The following is an 18,053-nucleotide window of genomic DNA, read 5'->3' as shown; positions in this document are numbered from 1 at the left end:
CCATTCACATTATGCTAGGAAACCTATACAAAGTGAGCTCTGTAACACACAGGGGTACTTTGCAGCCTGACTTGGCATCATGAAATGCTACAGTGAATGAACAACTGCTGATGGGCAACCATCAGTAAGGCATGTGTAACTGGGGGGGAGACAATAACACAGCCCAACTGCATTTTGCAGTTCTGTTATTGTCAGCAGTAGGATGTATACTCTCCTAACAGATTGAGAAGCTGCAGTGATGAGTTGTGGTCTGTGCTGCTGCCAACATCACTCACTTCTATTAGGATGATCTTGATAGGTATTTACAATTGTCCTCCAGAGGTGGCTTTTCTTCTCAATTATGGGGCTATCCTGGCTATACTGAGTCAGCTATATGCAATATAATCATTAGGATAATATAGGATCTCTGAGCAGTTAGTGAGTGAAAACTGTTGTCCACTGTGCCCCAAGGATAAATGAATCTAATGTGATTTTGAACTCCCCCTTTTTATACAGGCCTGTTGGCTGCTCCTGAGGCAGCAAGAAGCTCACTGCTGCTGAGCAGGAGACGTGCACTGCTTCCCTGCAGGGACACCTGTGAACATGGGAGTGCAACTCAGTAAGGAGCCCTTCATTGTGGTTTACAAAAAAACATCCAAGCGGGTGGAGAAAGAAGTTCCAGAGGCTGCTGCAACACATCCTCCAAAGTCTGAGGACTTCCAGGATGCTGCCAAAGAGATGCCTAAGGGAACCTGTCAGCACTGCCAGGATTCTCCAGATGCAAGCAAAAGACTGTAAGAGTGACCCAAGAGCAAGTCCTCTGTGCTGGAGGTGGGGGAGGAAACGGCTCATAAAAATTGTCCTTCTGTATACTGCATCATGGACTAGTTAATGGACAACAGCAGATATTCATGTATTTAACATAGGAAATAGCCTTACTTGGAAATGGACATCTTTTCCCTGTGCTGGATGATCTCCTGTGGCTTGAGATACCTACTCCTAGCAGGTGCATATCTTAACCATACTGACTCTGGTCCATGTACATATGAAATACAAACCAGGTACAACACTCTTTTAGGAAACTGTTACCCTGCTAGAAGCTGTCTGTTATGATCTAGTGACATACTGAGCTTAAAATGAGTTCTTCACGTGCAGTATTACATAGCATCAATGAGGTTCCTGAATGCATTGAGCCCTGTACTACCAAGACTTGCTCAAGACGCAGATAATTTACAGTCTTGCAACTTGAACACAAATGAAGTTATTTGGGAGATGCAGGTAGTCTCAGTAAAATGAAGGCAAATGCAGGAACTGAAGAAACCTGAGCTTTGTAATGGGTGTTCTGTAACCTGAGTGTTTATAACCTGGATGCCATCCAGTTATCACTGACGTAATTTTTTGGTAATGCTCTACCTAGACTTGAGGGATCTCTTTGGATTAAGAGTTGTGCTGGGCAAAAAGACCTCAACCTAAAAGCAGAGGTAGCGTAGCTCTCCTGCAGTTACTGTGCTCTGAGGCTGCAGTAACAGAACAAAGTCCTTGGCCATAACTGTAATAAGGTGGAAATGCCTTGCTCTCTAATTGAGGTTCAGACTGTTTTGAAATTCCCACTTGAAAAGAAAACTGAGATGTTTGTAACATGACTCTTCAAAGCATTTCTAAACCTGTGCTCTCTCCCCTCTGAAGTTTCACTTGGGTTGAAAGCAGCTTCATTATTTTTTCATCTGCTTTCACTTATGATGCTGTTGTCTCAAGCTGTTTGATCTATCTTTTTGCTAACCCCATTTTTACTCAGTCCAGATTAAGGTGGGGAATGTGATTTAAGGTATCTGAAGCAAAAAGCATCTTTTTCACATCATGTCTATGGTCTAAAGACACAGTCACCTTTCACCACTGCCTTTTTCCTTCAGTTAATGTAGGCTTCCAAGCATCTGGTGCTCAATGTGAGTTATAGACACACTCAGCTGTCCTGCATGCCTGTACAAAATGCTTCTCTTCTAGAGTGTATTGCTATAATGAGGAATTGGGATAGCATAAGGCATTTCTCTAGATGCTAGGATTTATTACCTGCTAGCTCAGTCTTAAGTGAGCTAGTTTTGCTTCCCTGTGTTGATACAAACTATATTTGATATAAAATCCAGAATCCTGTTCCCTATTAGCATGAATAGACAGCTCAAGTGCTAAGCTCATGATGGGCAGACAGGTCAAACCAAGGCTAGCAGTGGGATGTGATGAGCAGCTACAAGGAAAGAAATAGCCCCATTTTTTTTTTTTTTTGGCAGGCTCTGGGATGTTACAGTATTAAATTCAGTACACACGTACACATAGAATGAAGAGGCTGGGAAATGGTTTGGGCACTGGGAGCTGATAAACACACTGCATCCTCCTCACAGTGCCCACAGGCAACCTGGTGCATTGCCATACTGGGGGATTCAGCTGCAGTTCACTGCTAGGTGACTGGGACCTGCTTGGGAATCACAAATCCATCTGCACCTGTAAGATGCTATTATAACAGATTTGCTTCCAGGAGGCAGTGAGCTTGTATTTTACCACGACTTGACAGTGGGCAAAGCAGAGGATGAGTACTTGTCAACCAGTAACCAGGGCTGTGCACCTCTTGTTCCCTATGGCCAGCTGCAGAACAACTTGGTTTCTGTAGCTGTATGAACAGAGTGGGGCTATGAGTGCTCTGACATATGCATGCCTTTAAAGTTGGTCTGTCAAGTGAAATAAGTAAGCTTTTGCAAGAGAAGTGTAACAGCCTTTCTGATAGTAGGTCTGTGTGCTCTTTTCTAATGCTGTAAATGCAAAAGTATCCACACGGAATAAGGCTTCTCTTCTGTACCTTTTCCTGTTCTAATGTGCTTTGTCAAGAGTCATAAACCAACATTATTCAAATAAAATGTTACAGGCACCAATCTAAGAATATTTTAAATGGTGTTAAATAACATTTCGTGTGATACAAAAGGGAATGGTGTGAGGAGGAACTGAGTAATGGAACTAATATTCATGGGCACGTGAAGAAGCACCGTGTGAAGCTTTGGGGATGGGGCTGGTAGCTTGTCTTGATGTATGCTGAAGTATTGAAACAGTAATACTTAAATGCTTTGCCCTGTGCTTATCTTCTACTGGAGGATGTGGTGGAGTCGTTCTCCTTGATGTGAATGGTTTATGTTCCTGTACCACCTGTTAATAAAAAAATGAAGGGGCAATGTAAACACCTATTGATATATTGCTGTGATTAAGTACCTATCAGAAAGCTCTCAAAGCCTGCTAAAGCAATTTTGATCTTACAGGAGGTGAGTTCACATGCTGTTGTTTACCCTACAAAGGGAAAGTCCGTGCTTTGTCTCAGAAACATTTGCTCTATTCTTGTGTAACAAAACATAAATAAACACATAATCCTTCATATTAAATCTTCCTTCTTCCTTTCAAAATCAATGTCTTGACTGTAACAATATAAAAATCAGAGATGAGCTGACTGGCTGAAGGGGAGACTACAGAAGTCCAGGATGCTGCAGGGTGCAAGGAAGTGGGAAAATGAGCACCAGGGGCCTTGTGATAGGCTGCCCTGCATGAGGAAGAGCGTGATGAAGGTGTGCTGCAAGACCAAAAACAGCACTGAGAAGCCTTAAACCTTGTTCTTGATACAGGAACAAAAACATGGCAGTTTATTAAAAAAAAAAACATGTCTAAATGTGCTTTGGTGTCTGTGTACACATACGTATGTTCCACATATCCAGAATTCAATAAGGAAGTAAAATACTGTCACAAAACTGGCAGCTATGTATCTCTGTCTGCTTACACACGTGCTTGTAAGACAATGACCATTTAGATATTACTAAATATGTAATCAGACCTGGTACATACACACTTGGCTATTTTTCAATTAAACAGGATACATATCCTCTTGATGCCTCTACTCACAAGTAACCTTTATTTGCCCTCATTTCCAAGTGAAATATGACTTAAGTGCTTCAGTTACTCGCCCCAGCTTTGCCATAACCTAACACTTTAGATCAGGTGTTGTTTTTGAGTACAAAGTATTACCTAGCTTTTGTCATCTACATCCATCCCCTGGCAGCTCTACAGTATTCTTTTCCAGGTACATCCAACTCAAACCTGCTCTCCTCGCTGGCAATGCTATCAGCTTGTACACTGAGAATGGGATGCCCTCACCAAAGGACAGGATCTTCCAATCCTGTAACTTCAGAGCTTCCTCCTGCTGTTTTAAACACCATATTTACATCGCTGCTCAATTTCAACTGAAGCTGTCCTACTAGAAAAGCACTGCATAAAAGTGTTTTGTATCTATTTTGTATTTACTTAGATATGCAAACTACATATCAAACGTGCAGCCTCTGGCGCAGCTTTGAATGTCAAGTGGGGCAAGATGTAAGCTACCCCTACCAGGCGAATGCTGTGATCAATGATGCATGTACTTGCAGGACTGATGTTACCCCTCTAAAGTCAACCAGAGATGGAGAACAGGAGAACAGCTGTAAAACAGGCAACTTTGATCTTCTTAAGCTTAGTAGCTTGTTCATCCAGTTTTGACTCAATCTTTTTCTCAGATTAGGCTTGCTGAGGCAGGTTTCATTAATGTACTGAGCTATGGGCCCAAACAACTTCTGTCATCCTTACAGGTGGTAAAAGTAATGGGAAAATTAGTGAAGGCAGACTAAGGACTCCCTTAGAGGCAGTGAAAACTAAAATAATAAGAAACAGTCAAAATCTCATAAGGAAAACCTTACTTTTTTTTCTCCTATTTGTTTAACACATCCCGGTCTTCTTATTGAAGATGGAGGATGAAACATAAATAAAATGCCTTCTTTATATCCATTATTTTAGCTGCAATTTTGTGTGAAGGGAGATCTGTCAACACACTGACTTCACTTCTATTCTCAATGCACCTCTCAGCAGTGGCAGTCCATGCCCCATGCTGACTGTGACCTGGGTAATTCCTGGTCCTCCAGCAATGACATCAGCCTGAGCAAATCCACAACACTTTGAGTGAGTCGGAGTGCACTGAGAAACAAGAGGGGAGAAGAAAGAATCAACTCTGTACTTTCCAGCCTCTGCCCGTTTAGTCTTGAGGAAATATTAACACCCAGAAGCAAAGCTTTATTCCTCCTGCATCACCTGCTGGGCCTTGAGTATGATGAAGACTCCCACTGCTCCTATATCTTTCTGTTGTCCAAGAGTTGGCCTTTCCATTTCACACAGGCAACATCATTCTGCTACATCTGAGCCTACTAAAGATGCAAGTGAGATCAGCCTCAAAGATGCCCAGCCCCACTTCCACTACAGCAAAGCAAATGAACATCTGAACTCACCTTCTTTAAGATAGCAAGTGGAGCTGAGGAAAAGCCTAACCCTAACCCTAACCTTAACCCTAGCCCTAACTGCCCAACACAACCTGACCCTTGAAAAATGCTCTCAAATATGCCTCTGCCTGCCTTGCTTTACAACAGCATGTTGTTACAGTATATTGCTAGTGATCGCTCATTTGCAATAAACAGAAACTGCATTTTAGTTTTACTTTACCCTCTGATAAAAAAAACAAAACAAACCAAACCACAAAATTGCCAATAAAGTACCTTCAGCTGTAAAATAAAGCAGGCAACCACAACAGCTGTTCCCAGAAGGGAATGAGAGTGGAAGGGAACTAAATATTCAGGGAATTGCTGCCCATGGAGTTGGGGGGATTGGTTTTGTGTGGCCCCTTAGTACTATATAAGCTGAGTTTGAGGCCCAAAAGATAATTAGGAGGTTTGTGTTGTGTTCTGTTGTTTTTTACCTGTTAGAGGCTGGTAAGTTCTCAATTTCATCTAAGCTTTGTATTTTTCTTCAACTCTCTATTTTAAAGGAGTTAATTATGATATCTGCTGTTAGGAGAAATGTATTGGGGATATAAGCAAATGTGAAGAGGTTGAGATCATCCTAGATGGCTTTTAGCTAACTGCAGGTCCTCACATGGTTTTATGCTGGTAGCTTTTAGTTTGCTTTTAGATGCTGGAAGTGTTATTGAAACCTGCAGCTCCTTCTAATGCAATGGTTTAACTTCCAATGGAGTACTTAGAGGTTGCACTTATTTATTGAGAAAGCTATCTGTTTTTTCTTTCGTTTTAAATGAGCACAAGTACAGAGAGTTGAAGGAAACCACCTGACTAATGGAAGTCTAAGAAAAGCAATGTGATCCAGTAAGAGCCAAAAGATAAGCTTTGGCTTCAGAAAGCTTTTAGTACTTGAATGTGTTTTGTTGAATTTAATATCTTGCAGTTCCTTATTTTTCAAATGTTTTTTTTGTAAATGTGATCCTGTGCTTCTGGTGGGAAGGTTGGATGGCTGCTAAAATATGGTGCTCTGAAATAATGGGCCCTACTGCAAGATATAGCTGAGGAATTAAAGTGTGGCTGCAGCCTTAGCCCACAGTCTGATGCTGCCTTTGTAGAAATAAAACAAGACCAAATGGCTTCAATCAGAACAAGAGACTTTTGTTGACAGAGACTAACTGTGCACAGTTAAAGTCACTCATCCTTAACAAAGGCCCTGACTTGTTATTTTCCTTCTATAGGATCTCCAGCTGAAAGCATGAGTTCGGTTTCCCATTAGGGCTGAAGGAGTTGCTGCTGCAAACAAACTCCGTCTGAACTGCATTACTCCTGGGATTAGCACCAGAAATTACTTGGTGTTGATTGCCACCTCACAACTAATAAATGTGGGTGACATGAATCCCTGATTAAGAGCAGAGGCACGATGCACCAGAACTGTGTTAGCACTGCAGATCTGATACCCTCAATAAATGTAGTAACACTGCCCTTCTATCAAACCTGTATTTGCTCAGGGTGTGCTATGGAGATGACCTCATGTAGGAACACTGCAGTTTTGGTCTGTCATGTAGGACCTCATAGCCTTCACAGTGTGTACACAGACCACTCTAGGAGCTAAGCCAAGGAGCCTTCAGTGGAGCAAATGCTGTTGTGGAACAGTTAACATAAATATGTTTTCTTTTCTCTTGCAGGTTCTGTTGAGCGACAGCATGGGGAGCAACTTCAGCATGCAGACCTGCTGTGGGACCTGCGGGAGTTATAAGAAGCAGGAGGAAGTGAATGAAGAGAGCAGTGAGACCAAGCCAATTCTGCACACCTCAGGGGACACACCAATGCATACTGATACACAGCCTTCCCCACCAGCCCTGGAAGCCTCTGAACAAATCTCTGAAGAAGCTCAGTCATTCTGCAGGGACCAACAGCTGTCAGCTGATATTGCAGAGGAGAGCATGGAGACCTGCTGTCCTGCAGATCCTGTGGGAATGACTGAGGAACAGAAGGCAGCCTGGAGCTCTGTGGATTTCTTGGTGGCATCCTCAGACAGGGAGACCAAAGAAGAGGCTGAAGTTCTGGATCAGCAAGAAAGAGAGAAAGCATGTAATACAGAAGAGAAAATAAAACCTAGTCCTTATGATGAGGCCCAGCTGGCTATGCACACAGCTCAGGATCTGAAGCTTGTTGCAGATGTAGGACAGCCTGCTGAACAGGCTGGGGCTGGCAGTGAGGATGGCCCGTATGCTGGAATAACTCCCCAAGAAATAAACATTCTTGAGCTCATGGAAAGTGCATGGAAAACTGCAGCTGCTCAAGACTTTGAGATCAAGCCTCCCATGGAGACTGGTGAGAGTTTCACAGGATGGAACTTGCCACTCTGTGCTGTGCAAAAGATGGCAAAAGAGGCTGAGACCAACCTTCCTGCTGGGCACACAGAGCAGGCAGGCAGGGCTGGCCTTGCTGAAGGAAGAACTCAACTCACTGAGAGTGTCCAGATCCCATCTCCTGCAAAGGCTGCTTCTCTAATGAATGTGCAGGCTGCAGAGGAGACTGAGAACATAGTGGATCCTTCAGAAGCCATAGAGAATGCTGTGGCAGAGATGCACTCTACTTCTGCAGTGCCACAAGAAACTCTATATCCAGAAGGGTCAGCCAACCAGCTGCTTGACTTCTTACAGCAAGAGACTCAGTCTGGTGTGCCAGCTGCACAAGGGGTGCAGAGCCAAAGCTGTGCAGAATCTGCTGAATTGAGTGAGGTTTTAAGTGATGAAGACCAGCAAGTCCTCAGTGATACAGTGGGAAGTGAGGAGAGCAGGGAATGCGAGCTAGAAACTCCAGCAGATGAGGCAGAGCCACAGGAGGGGGTTGTGCAACAAATGCTGCAGCTTCCAGAAGAACTGCTTTGTGCCCAGGTGCCTGCAGAGGAAGAAGCAGAGTGTCTTAGTGTGGCACCCTTCCTGCCTGGGTGCTTCATGCCTGGGAGTGAAGGAGATGTACAGGCTGAAAATGTTGAAGCTTGAGATATGTGAGGATCAATGGATTGGTGTTCAGTGCCTTTAGGAATCTTGGCCAAAAAGGAATGAGCCATCTCAGCCTTTTGGACCCATTGTTTTTTTTCCAAGTGTGTTCTGGACTTCAAAAAGTGACTTTGCTAAAGAGATGTGTGAGGTGTGCAATAGATGTTCCTAGATATTCTCCTGGATTATAGGTTGGTTGTACTTCTAGTGGCTGATTTTTCAGATCTTGCTTTACTGGGAGAGGAGTGATTCGCTTCAACCGTGGTTTCACTGAAGAAATGCTGAGCACTGCATCCCCCAGTGTAGTATAATGACATGAGGTTTCAGCTCCAAGTCTTGAGAGTCTGGGAACAGAACAGACAGAAGCTCCTCTAACCTTGCACAGTCAGATGCCTTCTGTGGCTCACTGCCACCTCTAAATCAAAGGTTCCAACTACCTCCTTTTATACTTACACATTTGGTGACTGTTATTTTGTAAGCACTGAACAAATTTTCACTTGAAGCCAATGAAATAATATTGTGGTTTGTTCTTTGTATTTCTTGTAATAGTTGAAGTGCTCATACAACCTGTACTTCGTGCAGAACTTAAATGTAGTCTCAATCAGAATGCATAAGTCGGTGTATTGCAGTTTAAATCTACTGACTTTTAATGTTCATAACTTCATAATACCAATAAAAATGTTTTAAGATCATGGCAAAAACATGCTGAATGTGTTTTAATTGTTGAGCCCTTCTTAGTTTAAAAAGAAAAGGCAAACTATGCTGAACCTTTCTGTCCACACTTCAGGTGATAAATGGTGACAGTCTTCTCAGGAAGTCCTTTTACAAAACCTGATGACCATCTGAACTAACGTGCCCAGATGTATACGTGGGAGGGGGCTATGAAGGCATGCTGGAACTCTTGCATGTTTTCTAATGTGCCTGAGGATCAGGACTTTAAATAATGCTGAGGAAAAAGTTGAAAGAAAATATATCACACTGATTTATTTTATTTCTACTTGCATGTAGCTGAGGGGCTGAGAGCTGAATATGCTAAATGAGTTGACACGTGATGGATGCCACTCCATACTCCATAGAAAGTACTTTGGGAGTAGGATAAGCTTTCTTCAGCACCTGGAGTTCCCTCCTTCCAACCACACTACAGCTGACAAATCACCCTATAAGTCAGATTTCCAAACACATCCTCCCTTACTTAAGATTCTGTGTGCTGCAAAGAGAAAGACACCTGTAGTGTTTTTCTATTACTTAAAAGGCTGATAAACCGCAGTTCTTGCTTAGGTAGGCAATCTCTGCATCAATGATGAACAAGAGGTTTCTCAGACCTAAAAGCAGGGAGCCATTACAAAAAGCACTCTTCTGCAAAGCCTGCTGCAAGCTCAACTTTTCAAATTCTCCAACTTGCTTGTCTTGATTTGTTCTGCTAAAGCCATGCAGTCCTTACTGCTAAAGCTTGTTTCTAAGGGCTGCTGAGCAGGGAACTGGGTGAGATAACTGCTACCTCCCCCCAAATATGCCCCAGTAACATAAAACTTCAGGCAGGAGAGAGGCTTGAGTAGGTAATCCCAAGAGAAATTAAACTCAATCACGTTCATGCCTGCCTATGGGCTGATAAGTTAATTCTGTTAAGCGGGGGGATAATAAGTTACTGCACTGTATGAGAAGTTTCCTCACTGTTTGAAGGTTTAAGAGCGTGGCTTCTCAGCCTGGGAACGAGGGGAAAGCAGAAATTGTCCAAACTTTGGGAACTGTTGGGAAAAGCTCAGCGCTGGCATCCAAATGGTGCTGCAGAGCTCACGCTCCAAACGCCCTTCTCGCTCTTTGAACAGAAAATCCTTCAAACAGAGCTTGTCATTCAGTTGTAATGTCAGCATGAATGATGAATGAGAGATGCCCCTGGGCAGATCACCCAGTATATCTAAATGCCACAGTTAATGTGTGGAGAGGCCCTGCCTTGTGCAGAGCAAGGAAGAGACAGTTCTAGGAAGAAGGAACAGCTTGAACTCAAAAAACCCAACACAGAGATCAGTGCTCTGCACTGACAGCAGCACGCTCCTTACAAGTGATGGTGCCATCTGAACAGCTTTGTAACCATTCCATGGCATTCAGTCATTCAAGCCAACCCTGAGCTGACACCTGAGCCAAGCTCCTCTTAAGGTCTATGGCTATTTGTATTTGTCAGAGGATCAGGTCTGTGCTTTTGTAGAACTGCCTTTTAAATGCATTGAAGTAGCAGAGATCAGAAAAGGCTTTTGGGAGAAAAGTGAAATCTAGCCAAGAGAGACCTGACTGCTCTGACCATTCTTTCCTCCCCCATGGGTTACACTGCCATCTTCCTTAGTGTCTCACATGTAAGAAATTTTCAGCATTGGTTCAAAGCCAGGCTGGGCTGTCTCATTTCAATACAATACAATGGTAAGGAAAAATTCCTTCTCAGAAAGATGTCCAGCACTTGTTGAAATGGTGACAACTGAGCATTTTTCCCTTGTATGAAATACAGAAATGAGTACCCACAACACTTGTAGCCAGGAGTAATTCTTCTTCTCACATGTGGTAAAAATATTAACTCAAAAGTTCCACATTTAAACAGCAAGACATGGACGCTGTACCTCATGGTTCAATGGGCAGCATGCATGGAGTAACCACCCAAACTCCTGCTGCATTTCTGTATCAATGGAACCACAATAACTAGACTAAGTGTAAGATGCTGAACCAGATTTGCCATCAAAAGAAGTAGGTTCACTTAAAAATATATAAAAACAGCCTGGAATCCAGCTACTCTGACCCTCCTGTTCCTGTTCAGATCCATTGCTGCTGGCAGTGCATATTTAGGATCTGCCTTTACGCCCATGTCTGTGGGTTTAGTTTGCATTTACTGGATATTTGCTTTTGTTTTTTGCCTATGTGATCTCTTTAACTTTACAACTCCCAGTAAGTAAACACAACCAGAGTGATACTGTAACATTAATGCCAACAGAGGGTGATCAGCTATGGCTGGAAACATTAAAACAATCTGTAGCCACTGTAAAATAGCTCATTGCCTGTCTCAGTCAGTTGACAACAGCACAAAAGCAGTAAGGGGGATAATTTTTCATTCCTAACTGCCCAGTATAAAATAATATGAAGACTGCAGGTTCACTTACATCGTTTTTTTTTCACCCAGAGGGTGGTGAGGCACTGGAACAGGTTGCACAGAGGCTGTGGATGCCCCATCCCTGGTGGCATTCAAGGCCAGGCTGGATGTGGCTCTGGGCAGCCTGGGCTGATGGTTGCTGACCTGCACACAGCAGGGGTTGGAGCTGGATGAGCATCGTGCTCCTTTGCAACCCAGGCCATTCTATGATTTGTAAGTTAAAGCACTGACTGCATTCCATACATCTGTTCTTCTGTTTCTGCAGTCTTAAAGTTATAAATTGAGGTCAGTTTTCATTGTCCACGACTGCACTGTTTTAATCTTTAGTTTTAATTGGCAATGACCATTACAAAACAACAATAACCAAACGAATCTTGTATCAGCCATGCTCATCCACTTCCAACCCCTGCTGTGTGCAGCCATATGCTGTTTACAATGGCCATGAAATGACTGGGGAAAACAGCAAGGAAGAAGAAGGGGGGGAACTTCAGAACCTGCAGGAACTAACACTGAGAGCCAAATGGGGGAGAAATTGAGTGTGACCACCTCCTCCTATTTAAGAGAAGGCTGGTGCTCTCCTCTCCCAGGTGCTCATTAGGATGATTGCATTGGTAAGGAAGTGGCTATGGAGTGAGTGCTATGAGCTCCATGTTTATTTTTTTAATATGGGTTCTTTCTTTCATAGCCAGAGTCTCTTTGAGTGCAAGCAGTTTTTTGGTCTTGCCTTGCATAAGGGAAGGGACTGCAATTCAGTTCTCAAGATTTACTTTGTGCTGGGAGGTGTTGCTTTCTTGGTTTGCTTTGTGCCTCTTGGAGGTGACTCATCTTCTCTCAGTATTAAGGAATAAGTCATGCTATATCCTTTTTTTTTTTTCCCCCCTCTTCTTCTGGTCTGCCTTGCTTCTGCCACTACTAGCAGTTGTCCTTACTAGTAGTCCAGGCACTTTAGATGTGCTCCAACTGAACTAACTGCAGCTTTACTACATGAGTCTGCAGTATAATGGAATCCTACTGGCACTACTACAATCTGCTGAAACTAACTAACAGCGGTGCCTGCATGGCTTCTAGAAGCTTAGGAGGAACTATTTTTTAGAGTGATCTGGTTTGACTGATAGGTAGCTTGTTTTCTTTCTCCCCAGACTGTTATTTATTTAAAAATCATTTCTGTACAGCAGCTCCACCTGTATTTATCTTCTGTAGCTTCTGATAACATTAGCTGGAGGATGTTATGTGAAAACATGATAACTAATGCCTACAAATGGATCCATGTCTTCCAGGTGTGAAGCTGCTGCTTTAAGAGAGTTTCCTGCTCATCTGCTGTCTGTGTGCATCCTACAGCTCCAGGAGGCAGGCATTAATTGGGCTGTTCCTTTCCATTCTGGCAATGGGTGGTCTTCTTGGCAAGAACAAGAGGCTCTGTGTGTTCCCTAAGAAAGTCATTTTTTGTAAGACCAAGAGGAAAAGGGCATCTGGGGCTGCAGGTACGTCCTGTGATGCTTCAACGTGGACTGGGGAGAACTATTTTTATTCAGCACGCATAGGGAGGACTCCCAGAGCCCCCGAACCTTTTCTTGCAGAGTCCTTAAACACCCCTGAAGCTGAATCTGCTGCCCAAGCTAAAAAGGACACAGGAGCTGCATCTCAGCACATACAACGTACTGAGGCCCCACTTTGTGCCTCTTCTAGTGATGCAGACAATAGTGAGGGGCCACAAGACCCTGAAACGAAACCCAGCACAGAGGGGATGAAGAGCCAGGAACTTGCTGAACAGCCAAAACAAGAAGCCCAATCTGCCAGAGGCAATCTACAAGAGATGGGTAAAGCTCAAGCTGATGAGCATCCTGCTGGTGGATGGATACCCCACGAGCAACTCGGCTGCAGGGATGATGAAGAGAGGCCTCTTACAGAGACAACTGTGAAGGCTGAAGTCCACGTGTGTGCTGAAGCCCAAGGTGAGGTTCAGCCTGCTGGAATGGAGTCCAGGCTGTCAATTACTGCAGAAGAAGATGCGACAGCTCTGTGTGATTCAGAGGAAACCTGTGAGGGAAAGGATCATCAGGAAGTGCCTGTGGAGAAGGCAGCTGAGTCCCCAGCTGCTTTGTGTACAATGCAGGAGACAGAGCTGCTTCTGAAGACCATGGAGACAAGAGAAGACATCACAAGTGTGCAGAAATCTGCAGAAGAGAAAGTGCACTTTGCTGCTAAAGCCTCACCTGATCCCCAGTTGGAACATGATAAAGAGGTTCCTCTTTATGAGTGTATGAAAGAAAATGCTTTTGAATTGGAGCAAGCTGAAGAACAGACTGAGGTTGGTGATGATGGACAAATGTCAAATGAGATACCATGCTGCCTGCTAGGAACCCAGGCTGCTCTGCAGGATAAGGAAGAGATCAAAGCTAGCAATGGGAGAAAACAGCCTGCTGATGAGGAGTGCTGAAAGAGCACATGGAGCCTGATGCAGCAACCACTGAGCAGGCTGAGGGTTTGTCTGCAGGAAAGCGAAGAGTCTGCTGCCTTGATCCTGCAAGGAGCCAGGATGAACAAATAACCAGTGGGAGTCTGTATCCTAAAGGGCACAGTGGGCAGGTTGTTTATGGAGCCTGCTTTAGAAAGTGGGACTGAACAGCAAGTTGGTGCACAGCTTTCCATAGGTGGCACCAACCCCCTTCTTTCCCTAGCAGGGGGGTGGTGAAGGGACACGCTTATATTTCAGTACAAGAAGTATATTTATGTAATTACTTTTTTTTCCACATGCATGTATACCTGAGCTAGGGTTATGGAGTTTGTAATTCTATCCCTCTGTGTAACTACAAAGGCATATTAATTCTACTTGTCTGTGCACCTCACTCTGATCATCACTGTTTGAAGCTGTGTTGAACTGCTGTGTGGTCTGCAATGCAACTGCAAGCAATAAATGGGCATGTTTTAATGCTTGTTGAGAGTTTCTTCATGTCCAGCTGCTCCATGGTTTGTGTTAGTTGAGTGCAGGTGAGACTCAGGAGAAGAGCTCAGTGAAAGTGGTTGCTTCCAAAATGCAGTAAGAGAGATTTCTGATGGTTGCTTTGCTGCAATAAATGTCAGGTTCCACATGCATGATGCTGATCTCTAATAATGTAGTTCTTAAATGTAGGGAGTCTTCTTGTAAAACATGGTTAGTTGGGCAGCTGTTACTGAACTTCAAAGCAATGCAGTGCTGAAAAGAACTGGAAAAAGAACACAGCCTAGATCGTTTCCTTTAATTTCAACCAAAAAATAACAGGACTGTGCCAAATCATTCTGCTATAGCTTATGGGGAATTGTAAGTGTACTTAGAAAGCTGGAGAGACAGAATGTATAGGAGAGTGAGATTAATCTTCCCTAAGGAAACCATTTCCAGCTATTGTGTTCTTGTGTGCTTCCCATAATAGCTGTATTCATAAAGGGGGAGAAAAATAGTTAAAGGCAAGTCAGGATATGAGGGTTTTGAAAGGCATGCATCTATTTAAAGGATGACTGGTTTTACTGTCTTTATGTGCATAATCACATCAAGAATATAGTGTATCTTTATGCATTTCTTTTAAATCAAGGGACCAGGCTGGTAAGTCATAAGCCTACTGATTTAAGCCAACCTTCCTTAAAATATTTTCCCTTATGACCAAAGCAGAATGGAGACAATGTTCATGGAAATGTCAGTTTACTCTCACTTAACACACAGCATGTTCCCCCCTTGGCTGCTGTGTGAAATCCTGAAGGCCCCTATGTCAGTTCATTACAAGCTGCCCTGGGTTGGTTACATCTAACAAAATGCTGCTTAGGTTGGTCTGAAAGAATGGATGTGCCCTCTGTACTTAGAATTAAACAACACGTGTGGGTCTGGAGGCTTCTCCTTGCTGATGCTGAAAAAGAAACAAAGCAAAGAGCCACAGAAGCTTCTCTGCGTTGTTCTGCCTGTGTCTTATGTACTTAGATCATAACTATAATTAACTGCCAAGTATTGTCAGAGGTTGGTATTAATCATCTTCTGTTTTGCGGTTGCTGAGAGAACTCGCAGCAATGTGTTTGACAGTGCAGTGCAAAGAGATGTTGAAAGCAATGAAATGTTCAGGATGAGAATCACAGCTTTAAGAGAGAAAGGTTGTTGTTTTGTTTTTTTCTTGTGGTGGGTAAATGCAAAGCACCAGGAAGAAAGAAGTTAAGAGGGACAGATTAAAATGTGAAGTAGATGGTATGCTTGTGTGTACTGCTGGCAAAGGATAATGGAAGTGATGGTGATGTAGGATTCCTTGGGTGACTTTCATCACTGGCTTTGGGCAAGCATTTCAGAGAACATGAAGACAAGACCTCTGGTATGGGAAGAATACATTTGCCTTCTGGCATTAAACAATTACTCATTTTCAAGCTAAGCTTGTCACTGTATTTTATGGTTGTGATTTAATTAATGCTTGCATCTCACCACTCAACAAGGAACCACGTAACAGTGATTCATCAATTCATTCCCATTATGACTGTTTTTTGTTACCCAGCTGAGACTGAAGGTATCAGTCTAACCTAGAATCACAGCATAAGCTATGATTACATGACACTGTTGCTGACATTCTAAAACAAACAGGTGGTTGGGGTCAATTTCAATGCCAACATATAGAATAACACTGCAGGCTACAGTTTCACAAACACTATTCCTAAATCCAAGCCTACATCAGACTGGCTTACGATAGATCTGTTCCAGTTCAGATGTTTTCCTTCAGTTTTTGTCAGCCTCTTTGGTTGTTTAAGATGTGCCACAGAGTACTGTAAAGCTGAGCTTTACTCTTGGACACCAACCATTGTGTTGTCCTGCTTTAGGCTACCCAAAATTACAGTTGGGAAGATTTTGCTCTTGCAATTCTAATGGCTTGAACTGTGTGATGGAAGGGACCCTGACATTTCTGATACCTGCACTGCCTCTAATGACAACACTTTATGTTTTTGCCCTTTTCATTTTGCACGTTATTTGGCTAAAATGCTGAGTATTGACGTTGCTGGCCTCCGAATGAAAGATGCTTGTCTTCTGGTGAGCAAATAATTGGGCTCACTGACTTTGAACTGTTGAAAATAAAGATGTGATTCCAAACTTTCTAATATGATTCCTATGAGAAGAATAGGACTGAAGTTATAAAAACACTTTAATGCTTTTAAAATCCTGTTCCTGCCCTTTGAAAAGAAAGGACAGACCGTTCAGCATCAGCAGAACAGTTGTACCATCCAGAGCAGCCCCTCTATATGCCCTCCATGCCTCTGCTCCACGAGCACTGAACTCCACTGTCACTGCTGTGTGAATGCAAGCTGTACCTTTCACTGCAGTTTGTCCCTTCTTTTATAGGCAAGTTCTAACTGCAGGATCCATTCATAAACCAGCAGTGTGAGCACAGGTCAGTTCTGTTCCCAGGCTCTAGGCTGCCCTCTTAAGATGATCAGCAGCAAATTCTTTGACTAGCAAATTGAATCACTGCAAATGAGCAGTGGAAGCATCATCACCAATTCACACAACTGTCCTGTTATAACCTTTTGCTCCCTGAAAATCTTGGCTTGCACTGTTAACAATCTGTCCTTAACAAAGCTTTTTTGTGATTCAAGAGGAAACACTAAAAATACAACTTTGCAACACCCAAGAAATCAACAACTCGGGAATGAATGTTTAGGAGCTTAATATCTGCTATCTGCTCATGCTATCAGGAGCTGCAAAACGCGTTTCCCTTCCTTCTGAAGCACTCAATTCCCAGTACATTAATAGGTCTGTTTCTCTTAAACTGACTGAACTACTGACACAACTTGGTGGAGAGTTCTGAAAACAGCTGGCCAAAATAACAACACCTCCCTTAACCAAAGCTATCGCTGCCTGATGCTGGCTTTTTGTCAACGCCAAACACTTCTGTTTCACTTAAATAGCACATCTCCTCCTGGCCATCAGCAGCAGAATATTCTGCTTGCTTCTCTGCACGCTTTTCCCTTGGTAAGGTGCGAGCCCAGGTTTAAAGCTGCAAGACCTGTCAGCAATCTGACAGCAGGATGGGAATCGTAACAAGTTCACAAACAAAAGCCAGCTCAAACAACTCAAAACCTTCCTGCACTCACTGGAGGAAATCGCTCCTCCAGAGCAAGAAACACCATTGCAGAATCCCAACCAGCTCTGCCTCCTCTGCTGCAGGTGCAGAACAAGCAGCCAGCAACATGTTGGAACTGATGAAAAGCACCTGAGATTTGCTGTTCCTGTGTGTCAGGAAGATGCATTGTGCCTATGAACCAAAGTGTAACACCTGAGCTCTAAAGCCTGCTGTGTTGCTGTTGCTCAGCCCGTGATACTGGTTATTACTGTCAACTTGCAGGTGGAAAACCCCATTGCATTTCTCTTCAGTTTTGTATGAACATTATGAGAGGAAAAAAGAAAAAATGTGCAGAAACTTACAAAGCGAATCAGGGGAATGTCCAAACAAACAAGAAATACAGAAAACAGTTCTGATATTTGGGACTGTGGCGTGGATACCTCCTTCAGTGTTCGAAGATTGGTTGGCTCCCTTAATTCAAACACATCCCAAACAGTGACATAAAGTGGTGAATAGGAATTTTTTGACCTAGTAATTCTGT

General features: G+C 43.2%; 1 protein-coding gene across 1 annotated transcript; it reads left to right on the top strand.

Annotated features, from left to right (window-relative positions):
• Nucleotides 1–5,667: 5,667 nt before the first annotated feature.
• LOC125703596 (uncharacterized) lies at nt 5,668–9,015 on the top strand. Its single transcript, XM_048968280.1, has 2 exons — nt 5,668–5,792; nt 7,004–9,015. The coding sequence occupies exon 2, from the start codon at nt 7,022–7,024 to the stop codon at nt 8,324–8,326; it is 1,305 nt and encodes a 434-aa protein (XP_048824237.1). The 5' UTR covers nt 5,668–5,792; nt 7,004–7,021; the 3' UTR covers nt 8,327–9,015.
• Nucleotides 9,016–18,053: the final 9,038 nt, after the last annotated feature.

Source organism: Lagopus muta, chromosome 22 (assembly GCF_023343835.1).
Source record: "Lagopus muta isolate bLagMut1 chromosome 22, bLagMut1 primary, whole genome shotgun sequence".
Taxonomy (NCBI): Eukaryota; Metazoa; Chordata; class Aves; order Galliformes; family Phasianidae; genus Lagopus; species Lagopus muta.
The sequence above is the reverse complement of the archived record's forward strand: the minus strand, read 5'-3'. Positions and strand labels throughout refer to the sequence as shown.